Consider the following 19,804-nt stretch of genomic DNA (forward strand, 5'->3'; position numbering starts at 1 on the left):
AAAGGCATCAGGTCAAGTAAGGCCTCACCCTCTTTATCCTCAGCCTTCTAAAAAAATATATGTAAGTATATAATTTGAGAATCTGACATTGATCAAAGACAGCTGGAATTCTCTCTCTCACCCCCATCCCAATTAAACATTAGGTAGAAATTTGCATTAGGTGTGACAGTAAGTCTCAATTCAAGATAAAAATAACTCAAGATTCTGCCACCATGTCATTTCCTAAACAAAAATAAAACCCGAAACTGCTTTGTGTAAAATGTACACACAGCCATAGTTACAAGTTTTCCTGCCACCTTACGAAAAGCCAACATTACTGGTATCATTCACACATTTACAAAACTCAATCACAGCCACAAACAGCTCATAAAGTCAATTTCACTTGTGCCTAAACATATATTTGGTACATAATATATACTTTATTTTACTTGCTTCTCTAATTCCCACTCCCGCCTCCCCCAAATTCTAAACTCCTAACCCTAAACTGAGACGTTCATGTACTGTTCCTAATTTCTAATCAAGTTTTCCTGAGTGAAGTTTAAACATCTTATTCCTGAAAAGATTATGGGGGTGGGGGGGTGGGGGGGGGGAAGAATCACTTGCCCAGGCAACTTCCCTTCCATCCCCCACTTCTAAACCAAATGGAAAAAACTACTTTTTTAAAACTTCAGCGAATTCTTTAAGTGAGTGTTCAACAATAATCATCGATCTCTACAAACAGGTAAAACATCCAATCAAAAACAGTAACAATAAAAGGAAGAAAGAAGGAATTCACCTGAAGAATCTAGCCAAACAACTTGAGTTATATAAACAAAACCCTGCAACAGGGGGAAATGGTGGGGGGATGGGGGTGAAGGAGAAACAGAAGCAGGACACAGGACTTTTTAAACTGCGTTTCACACACTACCACTCTCTAGCCCCGAGTTCCCCCTCTCCCCAGGGATTTAGTCTTTCGGAACCCTGGGCTCCTCTCTCCCATCACTCTCTAAGTTACCCCTCAAAAAATGTCTCGATTTGTCACAGGAACCTTCGCGAATTTCTCTAGCTGGTCATGAAATAATCGGTCTGGACTCCAACCAAAACCACTGCCTGAAGGACTCTTATCAGTTAGAGCTTTCCCACTGCTACCTCCAAAGTACATAAAGTTGGGGTGGGGGGAGTAGGAAAATAAAGGGTGTCACTTGGCAAGAACAGGGCAGTTTTTATGAGCACCTTATTCTCATACAGGGAGTTTGCTTAAGTGGCTAGTGCAGGGGCTATTTGGTCAAGGAGATCCTCTTTTTCTCCTTCCCCCTCAGCTGTCATAGCCACAATATGGAGGGTGGCTTGCTGGAGGGCCTGGGGGTCCTCACCACATACTGTGGGTGGGATAGGCTTTGTCAGTAGGAAGAAAAGAGTGGGGTTCTTCTAAGGACCAGCAAGCTTAATAAAGGTAGCTGATCTAAAATACTCAGAGCTCTTTAATACAAGAGGGGGGCACTGAGCAGACTTCTCTCTTCCTAATATAGAAAGGAATTAGGGATAAAGGAGGTCACTTGAGTTACCCCAGTTCAAGAAGCACTGTGAGAGGAGGGAATGGAGGCATCTCAAGAAAAGGAGAAAGGCTTCGCTCTAGGGAATTTCTATCTCGAGTCCCCAAATTCAGAGCGAGCAAACAGGAAAAAGAAGGTGGGCTTGGTGGTGAAGAGAGAGAGGGCTGGTACTGCAAAAAAAAAAAAAAAGGCCCATTTGGGAGTCCAAACGTCGTGGAGAAAAGTCACGGGGACTGGAGGTGCAGAAAGAGCGTGGAACAACGCACATTTCGAGGTGCTGCAGATAAAGGGGGAGCTGAGAAGGATCTCGGCTCCTGGGAGGTGCCAAGGAGCCTCCGTAGGCACTGGGAGGAGGGAGGGGTGGGAGGAAGCCTTGGACAGTGGGCTGGAGTGCCCCTGGGCCCCTGCTTAGGTTTTAGGGGGTGCCCCGGGCATCCCCATATCGTCCCCCACGTAGAACCCGAATTCCTCCCCCTCCATGAAGGATACAGCTTGACCACGTCCGTGTCCATCCGCCTCTTGCCCGGACTAGGGGATGACATGGTGTCGCCGCTGCCTCCCCGTCGCCTGCGCCGCCGCCGCCTCTCGCCCTTCCTCGGCCCGCCTGTCACGGGCCCCGGGCCCCGGCTCTGAGGAGCCCGCGGCCGCCCCGGCTCCTCGATGGAGGTGGCAACACCCCCGCGGTCCTGTTTGGTCCCGTCAGCCGCCGCCGCCGCCCCCCGCACGGGGGGGAACACCGGGCACTGTCCGGCCGAGTGGGGGTGGGGACCCCGCGGCGCACGGCTCGGGCTGCCCCTCTCCGGCTGTGGGTTCCGCCGCGGCCCGGACCTGGCGCTCCTCTGCGCCGTGCGTCGCTCCCTCCTGCCTGCTCTAGCTCTCTCGCCTGCTCGCCCGCTCGCCCGCTCACCCTCTCGCCGGCTCCCAAGCCGCCTCCACGACAAGCGGACGACTCCTGCTCAATCGGCCTCTCTACCCCAGCCTCGCTCTGGGCGCCGTGACGTCACCTCTGTGACGTCATCGGCGGGGCGGACCCAGTTGGCGAAAGGGGTGGGGTGCCGCGGCAGCGGCGTGGGGGTTTAGCAGGGGATTCTGGGAGTTGTAGTTTCTCTTTCTCCTGCCCGCCCAGCTTTCTGCCCCCTCCCCCAACTTCCTCACACACTTAATCGCTCAACTGTCAGCGTCGTTGTCATCATCAAAAACGATAATGGTTAAATAATGGCAGAATCATCATATTCATGTGTTTTAGGGTAATGAACCTCCTTCCCACATACACTGTTAAAAAGTGTGTTTATTTGATTTAGGGAAGCCAAGGTGGCAATTAACCCAGACAGGCACCAAAATCTAGAAATTCCTACACCAGCAGGTTCCCTGCCCTCTGCTCCCACCTTGAATGGAGAGAATAGCCAGGCTTCTTCAAGCTTGCAAATCAGGGTTTGCTATCCCTCATGTGTATAGATAGGGTCATTTTTTCAAGGATTAGAGTTGAGACAGCCTGGCGGCAATTTGGTTGTAACATCTTTAATCTACACAGTATGAGGTGATTTCACAAAGTGAATGACTGAAAGAAGCAGAAGTACTCCAAATATGCTGTTGTTTAGGACAAAGTTTGTTCTGCCTTCCAAACTCCTAGAGTAAACCTATAACTTCATCATTCATTCAGTAAGCATTTATTGATCATCCATTGTGTGGTAATCATTCTGCTGGACATGGTGAACTAAGAAAGACTTTAAATTTACACAGCCCTCCCGATGTGGTCTAGATCTAGACTGTCAGCATCACCTGGGAACTTGTTAGAAACACAGGCTAGAGCTTCACCTCAGGCCTACTGAATTAGAATTTGCAGTTTAACAAGGTCCCCAGGTGATTCCTTTGTGCAGTAAAGTTTGAGAGACACTGCTCTACAAAGCACTCAAAAAGAAGTGATGTGGAATCCAGGAGTCAACCAGGCAAAGGGGGCAGGAAGGAGTGTTCCAGGCAACTCCTGTATTTATATCATATTTTCGCTGCCATCTATTTTCAAAATTTTTATCTATTCCTTTGTCCCCATGAATACACTTGTAGTCTGTCAAACCACGTGCTGTGAGTTGGGTCCCCTTATGTAACCTCCTATGCACACTCGCATGCACATACACATAAACATACACAAACACACACACACACACGTGAACCTGGAGCAGCAGCAATCAGCTAAAATTGAATGTTGTTTGCGCCTATCATTTCATCCCCCAAAAGACCCGTTATTGTTGTGTGTGTGTGTTAATTATATATAACACAAAATTTGCCATTTTAACCATTTTAAAATGTAAAATTCAGTGGTATTAACTACATTCACAGTGTTCTACAACCATCATTACTACCTATTTCCAGAACTTTTTCATCACTCTAAACAGAAACTCTGTACCCATCAAACAATCTTTTCTTACTTATTTCTCACTCTCCGCAGTACCTAGTCACCTCTATTCTGTCTGACAAATACAGGCTATTTTAACTGCTTCTAAAAGGGCTGTATTGCTCTTTCCTATTGCACATAGCATTTCTGTCAGAAGGAACACGTGTTTGAATGACGAGATTGCTAACCCCCTTTATTTGACCACTTTGTTAAAGGGAGATAAGGCCAGAGCAGGGAATTGTTCATGACTGTGTCTCCTTTAGCCTCTCCAGGCTCCCGTTGCTGCTCCCCCCCTCCCAGCCTGGTTCCCCGTTTCCCTTCACCTGAGTGATTCCCAAGCTTTGGTGTGCTTCAGAATCACCTGGGGAGCTTGTTAAGCTCACAAATGTCCAGAGCCCACCCATGGGGATTCTGATTCCAAAGGTCTGGGATGGGGCTTGGACATCCAAGTCTTTAACAATCTCCCCAGATGATGCTGATGCAGGCCAAAGTTTGAGAACCACTGCTGGAAGATTCCGATAGGCATCAGCACTATCAAAACACCTGCCTGACCCTCTAGGTGGGTCCTGCGCTTCCGTAATGTCCTATGTAAATAAGGATGTTTCCTTCCCCACCTGAGAGGAAGGTAGCAAGCTTAGAGGACCCGAAGGTATTTTTTCCTAAGAGCTGGTCAAGGGTGGAACACTTGAGAAAGAAGGGCATAGGGTGGATCTAGACATTTTCCCCGGATGCTTTAATCTTCACAGATGTTATGCTGCTGTGATCTAAGTACTAAGCAAAAATCATCAGGGGAGTGATTAGAGAGGCTTGCTCTGGATCACTCTGGAGAAGGCGGAGCTGCTCTACCTAAGAATGCATTTAGCCTCTGAGCAATCCTTGAAAAGGAATCACCCTTCCTAGTAAGCATCTTAGCTCTGGGTTACTCAGGACAAACCTGCCTCTCCGCAGACCACAATTATGCTTCAGTTAATTGCTTATATCCTCCCTGAGCCTCAGTTTTCTCATCTGTAAAATGTGGCTCATAGTGCCCTACCCACTTGAGTGGGTTGGTGGAGTCAATGGAAAAGATGAATGTGAGAGCCCCTCGTAAACTATAAATTGCTTTTCATGATTATAAGTGTGACAATATTACTGGTGGTATTATTAATATCAGTCCCCCATTGCCCCACTCCTTATATGCTGTAAGTCATAAAAGAAGAAAAGCATTCACTTTTAGGGGATATTTTTTATTTTATCAATATTTATTTATTTATTTGGTCAGGCATGGCATGCAGGATCTTAGTTCCCCAACCAGTGATCAAAACTGTGGCCCCTGCAGTGGAAGCATGGAGTTTTAACCACTGGATCGCCAGGGAATTCCCTTTTCTGGTATTTTTTTTAAGGATGTCATAGGGTCCATCTTTGCGGTAAAGGAATGTTCACATTTTTACCAAGTTTCTCTCTAGGCATTTTGCCATCTGCTCCTTCATAAACCCACCGCCCCCTTTCTGACTTCTTTTCCATTCCCTCCTCTTTCTGGAGCTTCAGAGGGCTTCTGAACCCACCCTTGACCAGGTAGGTTCAAAAGGTGGGTCCAAAGGGGTGCCACGTGACGGCTCTGGTTTGTCGTCTTTTTGGCTTCTGGACCTGGAGCTCCTCTTGAGCAGAGTAAGTTTGTGCTCACCTTTTCCCCCTAGGTTTCAGCTATTCAGAATGTCAATAATTTACTCTAAAACAACACCAGGGCCTGGGAGTGTCTGTTTATATGTGTGCGCTCACGGCAGTACGCTAGAATGAGCCGTGTTCTTCCTTATCGGGGACAGCCAGTGGCACTAGGAGGGCACAGCTGTTCCGCCCTGACTGACTCGCCAGTGTTGCAATCTGGGAAATGTATTCAGGCCTGTTTATCTCTCCCCAGGGCAGGGCCAAGCTTGACCAAAGGAGCCTCTGATCTCAGGAACAACTTCTCAAAGGCAAGAAAACAAGTTTGCAGAGAATATACTGCTTTGAGCAAGACATTCAGACAGAGTAGAGATGAACCCATCATGCGGTGGAGTGAGTAAAAGAATCTAGCCCAGAAGCTTCTCTATCTCCGAAGGTTCCCTACTAACACAATGGCCCTAAAACTAAAGTGAATTTATCACTGTCCCCGCCAGATATGAAAGTCCCCTAGATAAGGCCTTCTGATTCTGTTTGACCATTTCTATTGAGAAATAGTCTCATTTTTAGTCCTGAGCTCTTGGTATCAGAGATCACAGATCCAGAGCCCTCAAGAGGGCAATAATATCAGCAGTTTTCTTGCTGCCAGGAAATAAAAGCTTAAAACTCATTTCAAGTCTCCTCCATGTAACCCTGTTACAACTTGTCCCCACAGAAGCAGTCAGTAGGGCTCGAATAGCCAGCAGTGGCCAGGATGGAAAAATTGCATCTCCTACACTGCTGTCATTCCCTTGGGATTCTCTGCATACTCCCTCTGACAGCAGGCCCCCTAGGGAAAGACCAACATTCCCCCCACCTGCACCAAACAAGCATGATTCAATGAGAATGTGGAACTTGGAGACAGATACCTTGATGTAACTTGCGCAAGAAACCTAATCTTTATGTCCCAGTTTACTCATCTGTAAAATGGGATGATAGCACCTGCATTACCCTTGCCTGGATCAAACAGAAGAAGAGATGTTGTAATCTCTAAAGATCTAGCCATGGATAAGCTATTGCCATGTCCCTCTTACACACACACACACACACACACACACACACACACACACACACACTCTGTAATGCCAAGGCTCAAAGAGAGAGCAAGGTTGGAAATGATTCACACCTACATTTTTCATTGAGGCCAGTTCCCTGTTTGGAACCCTTGTTTTGCCAGTCGTGGCTTCCTGTGTTTCCTTTGCTGCTTCCTCATCTCTCTGATCTGGAAATGTTAGAGGCCCCTGGCCTGCTCCCCAGGCCTCTGGGGAGCAGAGGCCTCTGTTCTCCTTTGTCTACGTTTAATCCCTATGTGACTTCAGCCAGTCTCAGAGCTGTAACTACCCTCTGTGCTCTGACTCCCTAATGTACATTTCTGATTGGGACCTCGCTCCTGAACTCCAGACATGTATATATGGCTGCCTGTTCAACATCTTTTCGTGTCCAAAAATAAATTGCTGATACTCTCCCCACCACCTCCTCACATAGTTTTTCCCTTCTCAGTAAATGGCCATTATTAAGTTGGAATACATGAAATGGTCACTTTTTAAGGCCAAGAACAATCAAATATCAGCAACTTCATTTGGTTCAACCAAATACATCCTTCCAGTGCTGAGGTATAAGGCCATGGACTTTACAATCCTTGACCTCTCCTTCTAATACTGAAACTGTCATTACTAGAATTGCTTTCCAACAGGCCTCCTCTCTTTAACCACTGAATTCACACAGATAGAAACCAGTGATCCTTTTAAACCATAAACCAGATCCCCACTGTTCAAAATCCTCTGAGGACTTCCCATTTAACTCCATGCTAAAGCCAAAACCATTGTAGGCTTCCCATGCCATATAGGAGCTGCTCCTACCTTCTTCCCTCACTCACACTTTTCTAGCCATACTGGCCTTCTAGCTGTTCCTTAGACATACCAAGTATGCTCCTGCCTTGGGGCCTTTGCACTTGCCACTTTTGGTCTAAAACATTCTACATTTAGTTTAAAAACCATGGCTCCCTCCCTTCTCTCCTTTAGGGCTTTGCAGAGATGTCACCTTCTCGGTAGAGTCTTCTCGGGGCATCCTATTTAACATTACAGTCCCAGCTCCACCCCAGCGTCTCCTCTTCCCCCTCCCTGTGTTGTTTTCTCCCTAGGACTCAGCACCATCTCATATATACATTACATTCTGTCTATTACTTAGTTATGTTTGTCTTCTCCCTCCACCAGAATGTAAGCTCCAAGAAGGCAGGGATTTTGTCTGTTTCATTCACTGCAATTCATGCAATGCCTAGAACTGCATGTGGCACACGGTGTTCAAATATCATATAAATAAAAGGAAGAAAGGATGACTCTGGCTGAAAAGGCAACCAAAAATAAGCAGCTTAAAGCAGTCCCTTGGATGCTCACAAAGTTAGTCCTTCCTAATGCTCTCTACAGAGTAACAGGAAACCCTGCATGTTGAGCACCTTGTCTGTGCCAGGCACTGTGCCAAGGTGTGTTACAGCCTGACACCTGAAAGGACAGATGTGACTTTGCCTATTTTATGGATGAAGAACCTCAAGTTCAAAGAAGTGATTGGCCCACAGTCACGTAGCCAGTAAATGTCAGCACCAGGATTCAGATCAGCTGGGCAACCCTGTTTGTTAACTCACATGAAAATCTTCATTTGCTGTATTGATGAACTCCTTATTCTGAAGGTCCAACCCCAATTCCACTTCCTCCATGACCATGAAGACTTCCAGGCCATTCTAAACCCAACTAATGTTCCTCTGTGAAGGAAGAGTCTGTGCCTCCCGTCCAGAGTTCCCTATCTCAGCAGACGGCACCACCATTTGGCCAGAGGCTCAGACTGTCCTTGGAGTCTCCCTTAACTGTTTCTTCCCTTCATTCCCATGCCCATCAGCAAACTCCATAAGAACTCCCCTTCTGGGACATACTTGGCAAAACTAAGTCCTTCGCCCTGTACCATCACCTGATCTGAGACACCATACTCTGCAATAAATCCTACTCATCAGCCTCTCTGCTTCCTCTCTTGTCCCTTCTGACCACCACACTCACCACCCAGGAACCAGAGAGATGTTTTAAAATATAGTTTGACCCAAAGAACTCCTCACTCATGGTTCATTAGTAGGTCATCCTTAAATGTAGACTGAAATCTCAATTCTGTGAAGCTATATAATCTGGATTTAGGCTACCTTTTCAACCTCATTTCCTACCTCAATGACACACCCTCAGCCTCTCTTAGTGCCTGTGTCCAGGGACACACCAAGCCTGTTTCCACGTCAGGGCCTCTGAGCTGGCTGTTCCTTCTTGCTGGAATGCCCTTTCCTGGATCCTTGTGGCCAACTCCCTCCTTCCTGCATTTAGTCAATGTCTGTCTTCAGAGAGGCCTTCTCTGACCCCCTTTTGTAAAAAGATATACCCCTGGGATTTCCCTGCTAATCCAGGGATTAAGACTCCATGCACCCAGTGCAGGAGGCCCGGGTTCTGGGTGTGCAGGTTCTATCCCTAGTCAGGGAACTATAATAGATCCCACATGGTCTGCATGCCCCAATGAAGGTCCAGTGCAATTAAGACCTGGCACGGCCAAATATATAAAAAATAAATTTAAAAAAGATACACCCCTAAATTTTATCTCCTTACCTTGCTTTAGTTTTTTTTGCTTTGTAATTCTTTTGGATTTTTATTTTGGAAATGTTCAAATATGCTGAAAATATGAGAAAACACAACAATGACCACCCAAATACCCACCATCCACATTTAACAACTGTTAACATTTTGCCATATTTGTTTTACTTGCATGTAGGCATGTATGTATATGTATGTTTTTTGGCTAAACTTTTTGAAACTAATCTTCAGACACCATGACACTTCAGCCCTGCACACATCAGCATGCATACGTTGCAAACAAGGACATTTTCCTTTTTAACCATATCATTATCACACATAACAAAATAAGCAATGATTCTCTGTTGTTGTTGTTCAGTCACCCAGTCATACATGATTCTTTGCAACCCATGGACTGCAGCATGCCAGGCCTCCCTGTCCCTCACCATCTCCCAGAGTTTGCCCAAGTTCATGTCCATTGCATTGGTGATGCCATCCAGCCATCTCATCCTCTGACATATCCTTCTCCTTCTGCCCTCAATCTTTTCCAGCATCAGAGACGTCTAATGAGTCATCTGTTTGCATCAGATGACCAAAATACCAGATTTTCACCTTCAGCATCAGTCCTTCCGGTGAATATTCAGGATTGATCTCCGTTAAGATTGACTGGTTTGATCTCCTTACTGTCCAAGGGACTTTCGGGAGTTTTCTCCAGCACCACGGTTCAAAGGCATCAATTCTTTGGTGTTCTGCCTTCCTTACAGTCCAGCTCTCAAAACCATACGTGATCACTATATGGACCTTTGTCAGCAGAATGATGTCTCTACTTTTCAACACACTGTCTAGGTTTGTCATCGTTTTCCTGCCAAGAAGCAATCGTCTTCTGGTTTTATGGCTGCAGTCACTGTCCACAGTGATTTTCAGTTCAGTTCAGTTCAGCCACTCAGTTGTGTCCAACTCTTTGCGACCCCATGGACTGTAGCACGCCAGGCCTCCCTGTCCATCACCAGCTCCTATAGTTTACTCAAACTCATGTCCATTGAGTCAGTGATGCCATCCAACCATCTCATCCTCTGTCGTCCCCTCTCCTCCTGCCTTCAATCTTTCCCAGCACCAGGGTCTTTCAAATGAGTCAGTTCTTTGCATCAGCTGGCCCAAGTATTGGAGTTTCAGCTTCAGCATCAGTCCTTCCAATGAATATTCAGGACTGATTTCCTTTAGGATGGACTGGTTGGATCTCCTTGCTATCCAAGGGACTCTCAAGAGTCTTCTCCAACACCACAGTTCAAAACCACTAATTCTTCGGTGCTCAGCTTTCTTTATAGTCCAACTCTCACATCCATACATGACTTCTGGAAAAACCATAACATTGACTAGACAGACTTTTGTTGGCAAAGTAATGTCTCTGCTTTTTAATATGCTATCTAGGTTGGTCATAACTTTTCTTCCAAGGAGCAAGCATCTTTTAACTTCATGGCTGCAGTCACCCTCTGCAGTGATTTTGGAGCCCCCCAAAATAAAGTCTGTCACTGTTTCCACTGTTTCCCCATCAATTCTCCATGAAGTGATGGGACCGGATGCCATGATCTTACTTTTCTGAATGTTGAGTTTTAAGCCAACTTTTTCACTCTCCTCTTTCACTTTCATCAAGAGACTCTTTAGTTCTTCTTCACTTTCTGCCATAAAGGTGGTGTCATCAGCATATCTGAGGTCATTGATATTTCTCCTGGCAATCTTCATTCCAGCTGTGCAGTGATTTTAGAGCCCAAGAAGAGGAAATCTGTCATTGCATCCACCTTTTCCCCTTCTATTTGCCATGCAGTAGTAGGGCTTCCCTGGTGGCTCAGACAGTAAAGCGTCCGCCTGCAAGGCAGGAGACCCAGGTTTGATCCCTGGGTCGGGAAGATCCCCTGGAGAAGGAAATTGCAACCCACTCCAGTACTCTTACCTGGAAAATCCCATGGACAGAGGGGCCTGGTGGGCTACAGTCCATGGGGTTGCAAAGAGTCAGACACAGCTGAGCGACTTCACTTCGGTGGGGCTGGATGCCTTGATCTCAGTTTTTTTAAATACTCTTAAGCTGGCTCTTTCACTTTACCCCTTCACCCTCATCAAGAGGCTCTTTTGTTCTTCTTTGTTTTCTGCCATTAGAGTGGTATCATCTGCATATCTGAGTATCTGAGATTGTTGATCTTTCTCCTGTCTATCTTGATTCCAGCTTGTAACTCTTACAGCCTGGCATTTCTCATGATGTGCTCAGGGTATAGGTTAAACAAACAAGGTTACAGCAGACAGCCCTGTTGTACTGGTTTCTCGATCTTGAACCAATCACGTGTTCCATACAGAGTTCTAACTGTTGCTTCTTGACCCGCATACAGGTTTCTCAGGAGACAGGTAAGATGGTCTGGTATTTCCACAGGTTGTCATGATTCACACAGTCAAAGGCGTCATTGTAGTCAATGAAACAGAGAGAGATCTTTTTCTGAAATTCCCTTGCTTTCTCTCTAATCCAGAGAATGTTGGCAATTTGAACTTTAGTTCCTCTTCCTTTTCTAAGCCCAGCTTGGACATCTGGAAATTGTGGTTCACGTAATGCGGAAGCCTAACATGCAAGATTTTAAACATGACCTTATGAGCATGTGGAGATGAGTGCAACTTCGATGGTTAGCACATTCTTTGGTACTACCCTTCTTGGGAACTGGGATGAGGATTGACCTTTTCCAGTCCTGTGACCACAGCTGGGCCTTCCAGATTTACTGACATAATGAATGCAAAATCTTGATGGCATCATCCTTTAGGGATTTGAATAGTTCTGCCGGAATTTCATCGCATCCACTAGCTTTATTAACAGCAGTACTTCTTAAGGTCCACTTGACTTCACACTCCAGAATATCTGGTTCTAGGTGAATAACCACACTATCATAGTAATCTGGTTCATTAAGATCTTTTTTATACAGTTCTTCTGTGTATCCTTTCCATCTCTTCTTAATCTTTTCAGTGTCTACTAGGTCTCTACCATTTTTATCCTTTATTGTGCCCATTTTGGGGCAGGATGCCCTTGATGTTTCTGATTTTCCTAAACAGATCTCTAGTTTTTCCCCTTTTGTTGTTTTCTTCTATTATTAAGCACTGTTCACTGGAGAAGGCCTTTTTGTCTCTCCTAGCTATTCTTTGGAACTCTGCATTTAATGTGATGTACCTTTCTCTCTCTCCCTTGCTTTTTGCTTCTCTTCGTTCTTCTGCTATTTACGAAGCCTCCTCAGATAACCACTTTGCCTTCTTGCTTTTCCTTTTCTTTGGGATGCTTTTATTCACTGCCTCTAATATTGTCTAATTTCCAGTTCATAATCAGATGTTCCTAACTGTTCCCTCTATGGCTTTTTTTTTGGGGGGGGGGGCAGAATCCATTGAAGAGTCATATGATGTATTTTGATTTTATATCTCTTTAGTCAGAGGACATTTGGGGAATTATATTTATATTTATAGTTCTTGGGGGACTTCTGTGGTGGTCCAGTGGTTAAGACTCCACACTTCCACTGTAGGGGGTGCAGATATGATCTCTAGTCAGGGAAATAAGATCCCACATGCAGTGTAACATGGCCAAAGAATAAGGAAAAAAAAATTTTTTAATAAATAAAATAAAACATAGTTCTTTGGGTTTCAACCCTCCTACATCCTTTCTCTCACCCCTACAGCTATCACTATGCTATGTACACAGAGGCAGTCAGTAAATAATTGATAAGGACTAATTGAAAAGTCCTACTCTTTCATATAAATCTTGTCCATGAATGTTTATAAGCACCATTATTCTTAATGGTGGAAACAACCCAAATGTCAATCAACTGATGAATGGATAAATAAAATGTGGTATAACCATACAATGGGATATTATTCAGCAGTGAAGAGAAATGAAATACTAACTCACCCTGGTTGAGCCTCAAAGATATGATGCAAAGAGAGATAAGCCAGTCACAAAAACATTGTAAAATTTCTTTTATAACAGATGTCAGAACAGAACTATGTACAGAGACAGAAAGTAGATTGATAGTTGCCTAGTGCTGGGGAAATAGGAAGCATGGGAGGAATGACCACTGATGGGAAGAGGTGTCTTTTCAAGGTGATGAAAATGTTCTAAAAATGTGGTCATGATTGTAAAACTCTGTAAATATACTAAACAACATTGAATTTCACACTTTGAGTGGATGATATGGTATGTGACTTACAGCTCAACAAAGGTATTACTTTAAAAACAAAACAAAACCCAAACCCTACTCTTCCTTGTTGCTCTGGGTTACAGCAGAAACAACTATTGACCGAACATCCTCTTCCCTCCTCTCTCAACTTCTCCTATCCTCTGTTCTCTGCTTTACTTAAAGAGCCACAACTTTTCTTTTCACTGAATGTCCTACTTTGCCCTCTCTGGGGTAGAACTCCCCATTTTTGTCCTGCCAAATGTGGGGCTTACCCTTTCCTCCAGTTTGTGGGGCTGTGGGAGGCACAGGTCCCCTGCAAGGGCACACACAGCTGCCCATCTGAGACCATCTACTGGAATCACAGGCAGCTTGCCAGGTTCCGTGTGCCCAGCACTTCTAGCTTGTGGGTGACACATGGTTGGCATAGCTACTTGTTTCTGGTGCAGCTTCCCTGCTGCCCTGTGAGCAGGAGTTGTCTTATTCCTCTTTATATTTTCTGTGCCTAAAACAGACATTTGCACTTAAAAGGCAGAACATGTGGAGACAAGGCTTCCCCACCCGGTGCCCTGACCTGGCTCTCTGGGAAGGGAGGAAGAGGCTCTGGTTCCGAGGTGTGTGTGTGAGTGTGTGTGTGTGCACATGTGTGCGAGTGTGAGTGTGTGTGTGTGTGCATGTGTGTGAGTGTGTGTGTGTGCGCTCGCACGTGTGTGTGTGTGTGTGTGCTCAGTCACCCAGTCATGTCTGACTCTGCAACCTCATGGATTGTAGCCCGCCAGGCTCTGCTGTACATGGAATTTTCCAGGCAAGAATACCAGAGTGGATTGCCATTTTTTCCTTCAGGGGATCTTCCCAACCCAGGGATCAAACCCATATCTCCTGTGTCTCCTGCATTGGCAGGTGGATTCTTTACCACTGCGCCACCTGGGAAGCCCAGGCCTGAGGCAGATGGTTTCAAAATCTGAGCTTCTGAATTCCAGTCCCAGCTGTCACAGGGCACCTTGGGAATTCATCTGCTGGACCCTGATAGACCAGGGGAAGATGGCCTAATACCAGGAAGGTTACACATACTTTGAGTTAGGACCTTTAAAATTTTAAGTCTGAAAGGACTTAACCAAATTTTTCTTATTCCTCTCAATGCCAGCCAAGTCTCTTTTGCTATACAAGAGGAGAAATGGAATTGTCTTGGGGGAAAGTGAGACGTAAGAATCTCCTGAGTTGAGCAGAGAAAAGGCAAAAAGTGAGAAAATAGGACTCCTGGTTCCTTCTCCTTCCTAAATTTTCCTCCTCTGACTTTCTCCCAATGTCTCAAGAGGCAGTTTGGTTTTCCCCAGGCACTCTGGTTGCTTGGGTCTTATTCCAGTGGTCACGTGGCAAAGGGGTGCCCTCAGCTGACTGGCCCACAAAGGCAGATGGTGGTGTGTGTTGGGGGGTAGAGGTGAGGGGAATGTTACCAAACTCTAGTATGATAGCTTTGATTCAATCAACATTCTTCTTGGTTAAAAATGATCATATTGAAATATGTACATATATCAAATCACTATGTTGTACATCTGAAGTGAATATAATCTTATGTTAGTTATAACTGAGTTTTATACAGTACACATTGATATATGCATACATAAAGTAATAAAAATGTGCCTCAAAATATTTTTTAATTTCAAAGTTTTGTATTTCAAAGGACATATCAAGACAGCAGGAGGAGAATCCAGAGAGTGGAGAAAGAATTTGCAAACACATATCTGACAAAATCTATGTAAATGCCTTTCTTGAATTTTGCATAAGGATGGAATTGGTGGTGGCTGTGGTTTAATCAGTAAATCATATTTGACTCTTTGTGACCCCATGGACTGTAAACCACCAGGCTCCTCTGTCCATGGGATTTCCCAGGCAAGAATGTTGGAATGGATTGTTGTTTCCTTCTCAAGGGAATCTTCCCAACCCAGAGGTTGAAACTGGGTCTCATGTCTCCTGCATTGCAGGCAGATTCTTTATTGACTGAGCCACCATGGAATTCCAGCTGAGCTATCTAAAATCCTAAAAGATAATGCTGTTAAAGTGCTGCGTTCAATATGTCAGCAAATTTGGAAAACTCAGCAGTGGCCACAGGACTGGAAAAGGTCAGTTTTCATTCCAATTCCAAAGAAGGGCAATGCCAAAGAATGCTTAAACTACTGCACAATTGTTCTCACTTCACATGCTAGTAAGGTAATGCTCAAAATCCTTCAAACTAGGCTTCACCAATACATGAACCAATAATTTCCAGATGTACTAGCTGGGTTTAGAAAAGGCAGAGGAACCAGAGATCAAATTGCCAGCATTCATTGGATCATAGAGAAAGCAAGGGTTTCCAGAAAAACATCTACCTCTGTTTCATTGACTACATTAAAGCCTTTGTCTGTGTGGATCACAACAAACTAGAAAATTCTTAAAAAGGTGAGAATACCAGACCACTTTACCTGTCTCCTAAGAAACCTGGAATATGTCAGCAAATTTGGAAAACTCAGCAGTGGCCACAGGACTGGAAAAGGTCAGTTTTCATTCCAATCCCAAAGAAAGCCAATGCCAAAGAGTGCTCAAACTACCGCACAATTGCACTTATCTCACCTGCTAGTAAAGTAATGCTCAAAATTCTCCAAACCAGGTTTCAACAGTACATGAACTGTGAACTTCTAGATGTTCCAGCTGGTTTTAGAAAAGGCAGAGGAACCAGAGATCAAATTGTCAATATCTGCTGGATCATCGAAAAAGTAAGAGAGTTCCAGAAAAACATCTACTTCTGCTTTATTGACTATGCCAAAGCCTTTGACTTGTGTGAATCCCAACAAACTGTGGAAAATTCTTAAAGAGATGGGAATACCAGACCTCCTGACCTGCCTCTAGAGAAATCTGTATGCAGATCAGGAAGCAACAGTTAGAACTGAACACGGAACAACAGACTGGTTTCAAATAAGGAAAGGCTGTATATTGTCACCCTGCTTATTTAACTTTTATGCAGAGTACATCTTGAGAAACACTGGGCTGGAGGAAGCACAAGCTGGAATGAAGATTGCCGGGAGAAATATCAATAACCTCAGACATGCAGATGACACCACCCTTATGGCAGCAAGTAAAGAAGAACTAAAGAGCCTCTTGGTGAGGGTGAAAGAGGAGAATGAAGAAAGCTGGCTTAAAACTCAACAATCAGAAAAGTAAGATCATGGCATCTGGTCCCATCACTTCATGGCAAATAGATGGGGAAACAGTGGAAACAGTGACAGACTTTATTTGTGGGGGGGCTCCAAAATCACTGCAGAGGGTGACTGCAGCCATGAAATTGAAAGACATTTGTTCCTTGGAAGAAAAGTCATGACCAACCTGGACAGCATATTGAAAAGCAGAGACATTACTTTGCCAACAGATGTCCGTCTAGTCAATGCTATGGTTTTTCCAGAAGTCATGTATGGATGTGAGAGTTGGACTATAAAGAAAGCTGAGCACCGAAGAATTAGTGGTTTTGAACTGTGGTGTTGGAGAAGACTCTTGAGAGTCCCTTGGACTGCAAGGAGATCCAACCAGTCCATCCTAAAGGAAATCAGTCCTGAATATTCATTGGAAGGACTGATGCTGAAGCTGAAACTCCAATATTTTGGCCACCTGATGCAAAGAACTGACTCATTTGAAAGACCCTGATGCTGGGAAAGATTGAGGGCGGGAAGAGAAGCGGACGACAGAGGATGAGATGGTTGGATGGCATCACCGACTCAATGGACATGAGTTTGAGTAAACTATAGGAGCTGGTGATGGACAGGGAGGCCTGGCGTGCTACAGTCCATGGGGTTGCAAAGAGTCAGAGATGACTGAGTGGCTGAACTGAACTGAACTGAAGAAACATGTATGCGGGTCATGAAGCAACACTTAGAACCAGATGTGGAAAAACAGACTGGTTCAAAATTGGGAAAGGAGTGTGTCAAGGCTGTATATTGTCACCCTGCTTATTTAACATATATGCAGAGTACATCATGTGAAATGCCATGCTGGCTGAATCACAAGCTGGAATCAAGATTGCCAGGAGAAATATCAACAACCTCAGCTAGGCAGATGATACCATTCTGATGGCAGAAATTGAAAAGGAACTAAAGACCCTCTTGATGAGGGTGAAAGAGGAGAGTGAAGAAAGCTGGCTTAAAACTCAACATTCAAAAACCAAAGATCATGGCATCTGGTCCCATTACTTCATAGAAAATAGAAGGGGGAAAAGTGGAAGCAGTGACAGATTTTATTTTCTTGGGCTCCAAAATCACTGCAGATGGTGATTGCAGCCTTGAAATTAAAAGACACTTGCTCCTTGGAAGGAAAGCTATGACAAACCTAGACAGCATATTAAAAAGCAGAGAAATCACTTTGCCTACAAAGTTTCGTATAGTCAAAGCTATGGTTTTTCCAGTAGTTGTGTACACATGTGAGAGCTGGACCATAAAGAAGGCTGAGCACCAAAGAATTGATGCTTTTGAATTGTGGTCCTGGAGAAGATTCTTGAGAGCCCCTTGGACTGCAAGGAGATCAACCCAGTCAATCCTAAAGGAAATTAACTCTGAATATTCATTGGAAGGACTGATGCTGAAGCTGAAGCTCCAATATTTTGGCCACCTGATACGAAGAGCCAACTCACCGGAAAAGACCTGATGCTGGAAAACATCGAAGGCAAAAGGAAAAGAGGGCAGCAGAGGATGAGATGGTTAGATAGCAGCACTGACTAAATGGACATGAATTTGAGCCTACTCCAGGAGATAGTGGAGGACAAAAGAGCCTAGGGTGGTGCAGTCCATGGGATTGCAAAGAATCGGACATGACTTAGCAACTGAACAACAACAGCAAACACTTCTCACCCACTTGGATGGCTATAATAAAGATACAGACAATAAGTGTTGGTGAGGATATATAGAAATTAGAAGCCTCATAGATTGCCGGTGGGAAAGTAAAATGGGGCAACCACTTGGAAAACAGTCTGGCAGTTCCTCAAAAAGTTAAACATGTAGTTAGTGTATGAACCAGCAGTTCCGTTTTTAGGTATGTACCCAAGAGAAATCAAAACACAAAAAACTTGCAGGAGACATAAGAGACGAAGTTTTGATCCCTGAGTTGGAATGATCCCCTGGAGCCTGCCAGGCTCCTCTGTCCATGGAACTCTCCAGACAAGAATACTGGAGTGGGTTGCCATGCCCTCCTCCAGGGGATCTTCTTGACCCAGGGGTCAAAACTGTGTCTCTTATGTCTCCTGCATTGGCAGGTGGTTCTTTACCACTGCACCACCTGGGAAGCCCATGACAGACTATTAATCAGGCATTGAAAAGTACTGAAGTTCTGATACATGCCACAACATGCATGAACATTGAAAACAGACTAAATAAAGAAGTCAGTCACAACAGGCCACATACTGTATGATTCTACTCATATGAAACGTCCAAAATAGGCAAATTCACAGAAAAAGAAAGTCAACTAGTGATTTCCTGGGGGGGAAAGGGAAATGGAAAGAGACGGCTGATGGGTATGGGATTTCTTTTTGGGTTAATGATAATGTTCTAAAATTAATTGTGTTGCTGGTTGCACAATCTTGTGAATGATCTAAAACAACTGAACTGTATATTTTAAAAGAATTAATTTTAAGCTATGAGAATTCTATCTAAAAAAACAATAAACCATACACAGCTTGAAGTAAATAAGTAACTTAAAATGATGCTGTACCCATATGTAAAATAGATAGCGAATGGGTAGTTGGGAAGCCCAGGTGGCTAGATGGTAAAGAATCTGCCTGCCAATTCAGGAGGTGCAAGTTTGATCACTGGGTCAGGAAGATCCTCTGGAGAAGGAAATGGCACCCCACTCCAGTATTCTTGCCTGGAGAATCCCACGGACAGAGGAGCCTGGTGGGCTACAGTCCATGGGGTCGCAAAGAGTCGGAACGACTAGACGACTAAACTCAGTGAGAAGTTGCTGTGTGACACGGGGAGCTCAACCCAGTGGTCGGTAACAACCTAGAGGGGTGGGATGGTGGAGGGGAAGAGGAAGGTTCGGGAGAGAGGGGACATATGTATAGTTCTGGCAGATTCACACTACTCTATGGCAGAAACCAACACAGCATCGTAAAGCAATGATCCTCTAAAAAAAAAAAATCATCGTATTCTGATGACACAATAAAGCAGATTCTCCTTCCACTTAAAAAAAAAAATGCTGCCATACCAATGCCGTGTTTTTGGCTACTTGCTCAGCAGTTGGACCCATGGTCCAGGCTCCTGTGTTGTTTTGGGCTCAAATGTGTGCAAGGCTCTCGGTCCTTGCAGACAGTTGCATCATTTCATCATGAGGAGAGAGCACAGCTTTTTTTTTTTTTCAGCTGGTGCTTTCCAAAGCTGCCGTCAAAAGACATCTGACCTCCCAGAGCAT

The 19,804-nt window shown here is 44.6% G+C and overlaps 1 protein-coding gene across 1 annotated transcript in view; it reads right to left on the reverse strand.

The window, feature by feature from the left end:
• The window catches only part of UBE2H (ubiquitin conjugating enzyme E2 H), a 100,485-nt gene extending 97,955 nt beyond the window's left edge, over nucleotides 1–2,530 (reverse strand). The window contains exon 1 of the mRNA XM_043463709.1: nucleotides 2,022–2,530. Coding sequence (XP_043319644.1) covers nucleotides 2,022–2,074 — 53 coding nt within the window. The 5' untranslated portion in view covers nucleotides 2,075–2,530. The remainder of the gene's footprint in view (nucleotides 1–2,021) is intronic.
• Between the last annotated feature and the right edge of the window lie 17,274 nt (nucleotides 2,531–19,804).

This window comes from Cervus canadensis, chromosome 3 (genome assembly GCF_019320065.1).
Source record: "Cervus canadensis isolate Bull #8, Minnesota chromosome 3, ASM1932006v1, whole genome shotgun sequence".
Taxonomy (NCBI): domain Eukaryota; kingdom Metazoa; phylum Chordata; class Mammalia; order Artiodactyla; family Cervidae; genus Cervus; species Cervus canadensis.